The 8724-nt window shown below is 43.0% G+C and overlaps 1 protein-coding gene and 1 pseudogene across 2 annotated transcripts; one reads left to right on the plus strand and one right to left on the minus strand.

The window, feature by feature from the left end:
- Positions 1–355: 355 nt before the first annotated feature.
- Positions 356–5555, minus strand: LOC308652756 (10 kDa heat shock protein, mitochondrial-like; annotated as a pseudogene). The gene is made up of 2 exons: positions 5500–5555; positions 356–656 (listed from the first exon to the last, which is right to left on the minus strand). The product of its transcript is annotated as a 10 kDa heat shock protein, mitochondrial-like (transcript).
- Positions 5556–7406: 1851 nt separating this feature from the next.
- Positions 7407–7841, plus strand: LOC308652757 (IQ domain-containing protein F5-like; the record flags this gene model as incomplete). Its single annotated transcript, XM_081300792.1, has 1 exon — positions 7407–7841. One exon carries the CDS (start codon positions 7407–7409, stop codon positions 7839–7841), a length of 435 nt encoding a protein of 144 aa, XP_081156918.1.
- Between the last annotated feature and the right edge of the window lie 883 nt (positions 7842–8724).

Raw genomic sequence — 8724 nt, forward strand, 5'->3', positions numbered from 1 at the left:
AAGTTCTGACTTCCTACACATCAGGGATGCCCCCCTCATCCCATTGAATAGGATATGCAATACTGAATGAACTTGGACCCCTGTGTGAACCCATCCTGCTTTTACCAGGTTTCCTTGACGGGCACTTCTCCTAGGCCAATGCCTTGCTCACCATTCTTCTTCCCTCCCGTTTACATATTTTATGGGGAAATGTTTACACAAGTACAGGGAAACTAAACTTTTGAGATAGTGGATGTTATTAGATTGTCATCAGTTTATTATAAAAGACACATGGGAATTATTTACACGATGAAAGATTTCACCGCTTCAGTGGAAGGGGTAGCTTCATAGGATGCCATTTCAACCGTGATTTGTTTCAATCTATATACTTTCCAAGAATGTCACCATCTCTAAATAAGAAACAGTCCATGTCTCCTAGAACTGCTTTGGTGCCTCCATACTCTGGGGGAAGAACTTTATCTCCAACCTTCATGCTAACTGACTGGATCTCTCTACCCTTTCCTTTAGAGCCTGATCCCACAGCTACCTACTGTTGCTTGCAATAATTTTCCTTGAGATTTTTTGGAGGCATAAAGCCTCCTTTGGTTACTGTTTTGGCTGCACTCCTTTCGAACAATACTCAGTCAAAAAGTGGAAGAAACTTTCTAAATGCTTGTCTGGTCAGGACTCAAGTTGCCGCAGCTCGGACTCCGATTTGTTGCTCACCATTCTTGATGACCTCTACCGTGGTGAGTTCCCCCTACCCTCAGTGTACACCTATACTGTGCTGACCAGCCTAATACCTTTTAGATTGATTGTACAGGAAAGCAAAGAAAAAGGAAAGAAAAGAAGAAATATATATTTTTTATTTTTTAAAAAGAGAGAGACTATCTGTAGAAGAAAATACTCAGCCAAATCAGTAAAACATGCACTAACACTTTCACTCCAAACCTCAAGAAAACTTATATGTAATCATCCAGTTGGCAAGAGACTACCTGTCTCCAGGAGGATCTATGGCTGGTCTTGAGAGGCATGGCAGGTCTGGATGCCACATGACACCCTTATCCAAGAAGGCTCCAAAATATCATCAACTGACATCCCATTCCTCACAGCCCACTCCCCAGAAATGGAAGATCCAGAGGTTCCAGTGTTGTTTAAACATGCACTCCTGAGAAAAAAAAGTATAGAGAATGGAGGGAAGAAATACTGAAAGCATCAATGAGAGAATTTCCCACCATCGATGAAACAGTCTGAAAGAGATTCTTCAGAATCATAGTTTAAGACGTTTGACCGACCATACCAAGATGACTGAAAACAGATGAACTCAACATGTTCTGGCAAAAAATCTCAACTGCTAAAGATGAAATAATGAAATATTTAAAGAGGAAATAAAAGCAACAGTTTCCCATCCAGGAATAAGTCAGATTGACACCCATGTTCTCAGTAGCAACAAGAGTTGCAAAGAGAGAGAGGAGAAACACCTTAACTTTCCAAAGAAATGTGATTTTTAGCACATAATTATTAACATCCCCCAATGTTATCCAAGTAGAAGGGCAAAAGAAGTACCATTTTTTATGGTTCAAATATGAAGTGTCCCCCAAAAGCTCATGTATGAGACAATGTAAAAATAGTTTAGAGGTGAAATGATTGGGTTATGAGAGTCTTAACCTAATCAGTGGATTAATTTCCTGATAGGGATTAACTGGGTGGTAGTTGTAGGTAGGTAGGGTGTGGTTGGAGGAGGTGGGTCCTGGAGGCATGCCCTTGGGGCATACATTTTGTTCTTGTTGAATGCAGTTCTCTGTGCTTTCTGGTGCCATTTCCTGAGCTGCCTTCCTCCACCACACTCTTCTGCCAAGATGTCCTACCTCACCTCATGCCCCAAGGAATGGAGCCGACCATCTATGGACTGAGACCTCTGAAACTGTGAACCCCTAAATGAACTTCTCCTCCTCTAATTGTGTAAAGAAAAACAAAAAGAGAGAGAAGCAAGCAAGGTGCAGGGGCAAAGTAAAAGGAGTTGCTGGCTGAGCTGCCAGGTTTATTTATATCCATAGGTTACATTAGGTCATTGGCGTCATTAGAACATATTGCTCATTGTAGAAAGTTACTGTTATAGGAGCAGGTTTAGGTGCAGTGACACACTGGTGTTGTCTAAGAGAGTTCCTTTATTCTCAGAAGCTGAGTTTCTGAGATCAAGGCTGAGGCTGATAAGACTCTAGTACAGAGCCTCCTCATGAAGGACACTGCCATAACAGCTAGGCATTGAGCATGTATTAGTCATCTCATTAGTTCCAGGGAGAAACTGCAGAATAGTCCAAGTGTGGAAAACAGGGCGCCTGTTACCCTCCTGAGTTTGCTCATCAGAGGAACTCTGCCTGGTACATTTCCACAGCCAGAATCCTTATATAATCACTTGTCAAGCCTTTTGGTCACAGTGACAAAAAAATTGACTAGAACACATTTCTTATCTGTAAAAACCTGAAAAGTTTTCTATAGTGCCCGGAAATATATACTGGCTCAGTAAATAACAGTGAAAACCTCAGAAGGAAATGACACAAAAGGAAAACATGTCTTAGTCCATTCATGCTGTTATAAGAAAATACTCCAAGCTGGGTCTTTTATAAAGAATATTTCTTTTTTTTTTAAATATTCTTTTTAGTTGTTGATGGACCTTTATTTTATTCATTTATTTATATATGGTGCAAAGAATCAAATTCAGTACCTCACACATGTAAGGCAAGTGCTCCCACCCCAGAGCCAAAACCTCAGCGCCCCCCCCAACCTAACTCTTAATTTTGCAATGGGAATCAAATTTGGGAATTTCATAGCATACAGTGAGCAGAGAGGTCATAAAAATGTACTATTTAGTCTTAGCAAGATTTTACTGTAAATTCAATATCAATTTAAAAATAATAGTTAAGATGTTAACAAGGGGCTGGGGATGTGGCTCAAGCAGTAGCGCGCTCGCCTGGCATGCGTGCGGCCCGTGTTCGATCCTCAGCACCACATACCAACAAAGATGTTGTGTCTGCCGAGAACTAAAAAATAAATATTAAAAATTCTCTCTCTCTCTCTCACTCTCTCTCCTCTCTCACTCTCTCTTTAAAAAAAAAAAAAGATGTTAACAATATGTGAGACTGTTGTAGGAGTGAGTGGAGGAAAAAGAAGTGGAGTAAGGTTCTTACCTGATTCAGGATGAGATGAGAGACAATGATTTGCTCCAGAATTTAACAGGAAGTCATAATACAAAATACACATATCAACATTGCAGTATATTGTAAAAATAAAATTAAATACATAATTTTAATATCAGGAATTATATTTGGTTATTATGATAGATACCAACACAATGGTGGCTCAAAAAATGAGAAAATCAATTTTATCCTTGATATGATCCTAGTGTCCAAACTTTCCCATGCTTGTGAATGGATGGGACTGTTGTTCTTACAGTCCCAAAATGGCTACCAGAGTGCCTGCTATCTTGTGTATATTTCAGGAAATAAGAGGATTGGAGGTTAAGGGCAATAAGGTCATCCTGGCCCCAGGAAGCCTAGTTTTTCCAGAAGTTCACTCAGTGTCTTCTGTTGACATCTCATTGGGCAGTGAGAGTCGCTTGACATCCCTAGTGGCAAAATGGACTAAGGAAGGTCATCTATTATTTTTTCTCCTGCTGCCTAATCTTGGCATATGCTACTCCAAATAGCTATAGTTCCATTGATGAGAAAAATGGGATAAATGGATGCTGGCTAGGTAATCAGCATCCTGCCTTAACTTCTAAAAATGATAAAAAGAATAAAATTTTGAGGAATTCTCAATCAATCCACTAATAGGTAGGGAAAATGGTCAGGGAGCGGGGGTCATAGGTGGGAAAGAAAAAAAAAAAAAAAAAAAGGAAAGAAAAGAAAAAAGAACACAATGTGGCATTGTCCAGACATAACAGAAATTGAAATGTATGTGAATTTTTAGTAGTTGTTTATTACGATAGAGATTTTCTTGGCTGCAAGCAGACACACCTGTGCTTTGTTAACAAAGGGGAAAGAGAGTTGAAAATAAAGCAATGGGTTAAAGATCCAGCACGGAGACACTCCTACTTCTGATAATGACGTGACGATTGGGAGGAATCCTTTTGCTAAAGATAATGGGAAAAGCTGGTCAAGATGTTTAAAGTTTTTTTCTATTTGAAGGTATTGAAAAGAAAGAGTATATTAAAAAATCACTAGGCCATGATCCAAAGTAAGAAAGAAATCCTGAGCTGCGAGCCTGGCATTTGGGGTTGCATCATCCAACAGATGCTTCCTGCACCTTCCCTGTCCTAGGTGTTCCTCCCAACACTTCCCCTGTCCTACACCTTAACGACCATCATCCCACTAACTACACACTCACACCCCCAAGCCTGAACGGCCTCTGCCATTCCCCACACTCCCCCTACAGCCCACACCAGCCTTGCACATTCTCACCTGCACATTCCATATGCGATCCTCAGTGACCCCTGGGGCAGTTGCTCTGAGGAGACCAGGGCTTCAGGTTGACCCCTAGGTCCTTGTGCTCAGAATGACCTTGCTGCACCAGGTGGGGCTTCAGGGGCCAGCAGTAGGCAGAGATGGAACCCTGCTTCTATACTGGCTTCCATGACTCACTGAAATCCTGAGTGTGACCTTGGGGCCATCAAGGGCAGAGAAAGGCACAGAACAAAGATATTTGAGACTGGGATGAGGCCTTGGGGTTTTCTGGCCTGCATGTATCCTGATCTCCCAGGAGGCTGAAAAATGATCGCTCTGAAGATATAGGCCAGACATAGGGTTTTTAGCCACAATGAGGGAGTGGAGCCTAACCCCCATCCCCAATTCCACTGTCCTCATCAAAGACAATCAGAGCTCAATTTTTATTCTGTTTCTTCCTAATCCTCACACTCCCCTTTTTAAAAGTTTATAAATTCTAAACTTCTATAACTTTATTGGCTTTATAACACATGAACACAAACAGAGAGAGGGATCATACTGTTCTTTAATTCGATTTGTTTCTCGCTTGTTGTTCGCATGTTGTTGGATAATTTGAATCTATGTTCCCAGGCCATGGTCATTCATATTTAGTTCAGAATAAACCATTTTCTTTCTTTCTTTGTTTCTTTCTTCTTTTTTTTTTTTTGGTACCAGGGATTGAACTCAGGGGTTCCTGAGCCACATCCCTAGCCCTATTTTGTATTCTATTTATAGACAGGGTCTCACTGAGTTGCTTAGCGCCTTGCTGTTGCTGAGACTGGCTTTGAACTTGCGATTCTCCTGTCTCAGCCTCCTGAGCCTCTGGGATTACAGGTGTAGGCCACCACTCGGGGCTTCAGAATAAACTATTTTCTAATTTCCTCAAAGGAAAGTTGTTATTTTATGTCAAGTGAGACACCTGGTTTCATTTTTTTATCTGTGAGTACTTGGGAGTGGAATTGTACGGTTTAGGGAATACATATTTAACTTTTTTAGAAGCTGTCAAACCATTTTGCACATTGGTTCTGCTGTTCCATACCTTCTACCAGCAGGATGGAAGAATTGCCGCTGCTCTGGGTCCCCACCAATGTTCATTGGTGTTTCTTATTTTACCTATTCTCTAGGATGTCTAGGGGAACCTCATTTGATTTCACTTTCAGTTATCTCGTGACTAACAATGGTGGGCGTCTTTTCATGTGCTTCAGAGCCATTTGTGAATCTCCTCTTGTAAAGCACCTTTTAACAATTTTGTCACAATCTCTTTTGCTTCATTTTTTCCCATTGTATGACTTAACTGAAATCCATGTTTTGAATTCCTTATTGATGGATATTTAAATTGTCTCAATTTTTTTTTCAACCAGACCAAAATTATAACTTTGTACACATTTATGTCAATGAACCAGAATTTCCATGCCATGCCTTTGCAACCAAATTTTAGGCGTCTCTGCAGGAAAGAATAGACACTTTCACTAAAACGGGCCCAACTATTGGAAGCCCCTGGTACATGCATCATAGGGGCTCTTATGACATCGATGCTCTCTCCCCTCCTCCACTGTGGCAGAAGGAATACAGACCTGAGCAGTTATGAAACCATCTAGCCCCTAACCATGGGCAATTTAGAGGATCACAGACCTGAGGGAATTTGAATTATCTATCTCCAAATCATGGGCAATAAACTTTGTGTAAGATATAACCAGTTCACCCAAGTTGCAGGGAGGGGAAGGTGGATTTCCACAGTTAATCAGGATACTAGCCTTAGGTCTAGGGATACTGGGATATTGAGGAAATTGACTATGTGTTAGAATCGACACCCTAATTGTACACAAAGAATAGCCTGCCCACACCTCTCCCTTTTAACTGTTTACAGAAGGATGGCAACCCTTGTGAAATCGTAATTGTAAATGTTGAGCAGATCTCACCACAGAAAAAGGAAGAGGCAGAGGCAGAGGCAGAGGAAATAACACCAGAGGTAGGTGGTATAGACTTCAATACTGAGGTGACTTCTGACCTTCCACCTCTCTAACCCATGTCACCCAGAAGTGGTGTTTACTGTTTTGAAGCTCATTGCAGAAGATGATCATGGAATTTATCCACCCAGGATATATTTGGGAGTGGAAGGTGGTCCTCTTATGTATTACTCAGAACAAACATTAGAAACCCCAAATGTCCGGGTCAACACAAAGAGTTGCCCCATTTTCCAAAGCTGGAATGAATAGGAATTGAGTCTTCTTCTCTAGTTGCTTTAGCAACCTGAGAAAGGCCAGTGACTGAGGCAAGCTGACTTGGTTGTGGGGAGGAGAAACCTGGAGTTGTGTGGGAGTGTATGCATGAGCACATGTGAGTGTGTGTGTGTGTGTGTGTGTGTGTGTGTGTGTGTGTGTGTGTTAACTGAAGACCTTTTGGTAACCAAAAGAAATGAAAGTGAGAAATAGACTAGGGAGACCCCAAACTGTGTAGTGCAAGGAAACTTTTAATATGAGGAACTAGCAGAAAGAGGAACAGGTTTCGGATTGAAGTGAAATCAGGGAAGAGAGGGCAGGTCAGAGGGTATGAAGGGGAGGTGACAGGCCCAGGTAGATGGTCAGGCTCAAGTGGATCCTGTGGGATCATAAGGTTCTTGCTCCAGGACCAAGGCAAACCAGGTGATGTAATAAAGGGCAGGGGAACCCCCCATTCTATAGATGGCTACTTTGAGCCTCAGAGGTCAAGATGAATGTATATGTGCATTAACTGACATGGTAGAGAGAGGCAGGCAGAGGAGGACACTTGCTTGAATTTCTATGCCCAGGTATTGCTCTGTCCAGTGCTCATTAATTTCAGAGGAAGAGGAGATTGTTGATTGACAGAGGATCAGAAGACCTTCCTGGCACATTCTTGGCTTGAGGTTGTTGGGGAACATGTCCTAAGTGTCATTTCTTTACTTTGTATCTTCCACTCCCTCACAAAATGAAGGAACCTTCTGACTCTACACTAGCAGCCACAAAGATCCAGGCCTGGTGGCGGGGCACCCTGGTGCGACGCACGTTGCTACATGCTGCCCTGAGAGTTTGGATCATTCAGTGCTGGTGGAGGAAGATACTGGCCAAGCTGCTGGAGAGGAGACGGCGGACGATGCTGGAGTTGAATACACGGCAAATCTGGGCCTGTGTCAAGCTGCAGGCCTGTGTTCGAATGTGGCTCATCAGACTGCGATACTGTCGTGTGCTCAACGCTGTCCGGGTCATCCAGATGTGCTGGCGCTGGCATAGTTGCCACACCCGTGGCTTTTTCCGGGGAAATTACGAGATCACAGAAAATGAGCTGAAACTTCAGATTGACATTTTTCTGGGATCGCAGATTTGTCGGATCACCGATTCCATCCCCTTCCCAATAAAGAACTGACCAGGTCTGCTCCAAATATGCGTCAGTAGATCTTTGCTAGACAAGCTCCTGGAGGTCTGCATCTCAGCAAAGGGCCAGGAAAATGATGGAAGGTACAAAGCATCTTACATGGTTACTTGGGGGAATCAGCAGGGTGTGTCTGGAGTGCTAGAGTCATAAGAGGGTGAGAGCCCATGCTGGAGAAGCAGGGCCTGAGATCCATCAGCAAGGTCTGCCATAGGTGGGAGGGTTGGGGTTGCAGGGTGGCCAAGGAGACCAGCTCCAGGGAGACTCCTTCACTGTGGTCTATGCGAATGACACCCCTATAGTTGTACAGTGTGGGGGTCTCTGCCATCCTTTGCCCTTCATCCTCCAATACCTTCCCACTCAGTTTAGAATAAGTTTCAAAAGCCCTTCCTATGGTCCATGTGACCTGGCATGTTCTGGTTCTAACCATTGCACCCTCTGCCGACATCCTCCTCCAATGCTCTGCTATCCATCAAACACCCCAAGCAGAAGATCCCAAGTGTATCCCATCTCAGAACTTTGCACTTGCCACCTGCAACCCTACAGTGTCCCCAAAGAAGTTTCCAAAGAATCACACCCAGGTCCACCTCTTGACTTTTGACTGACTGTAGGGTGACATCAGACTGTCAGGTCAACTCTAAGTCACCTTGGCCCAGGCTGACCGGTTCTAATTGGATTCTTAACCATACATTCTCATAGATTTTATGGTTAGGAGGAACTATCCATACCTCCCAGAGTTTCAGGATCTGGTAACAAAAGTCTCCTTCAGGGTAACTTGGGTTCCTCTTATCAACATTTTTTGAGGGCCTGCATTTCTCCTGCAGTGAACAGGTAGTTTGCTGAGGAATGTCACATATCATGTCCACTGAGGCCAGGC

The sequence above is a fragment of the Spermophilus citellus genome (genome assembly GCF_964194105.1).
Source record: "Spermophilus citellus genome assembly, chromosome: 7".
Classification (NCBI taxonomy): domain Eukaryota; kingdom Metazoa; phylum Chordata; class Mammalia; order Rodentia; family Sciuridae; genus Spermophilus; species Spermophilus citellus.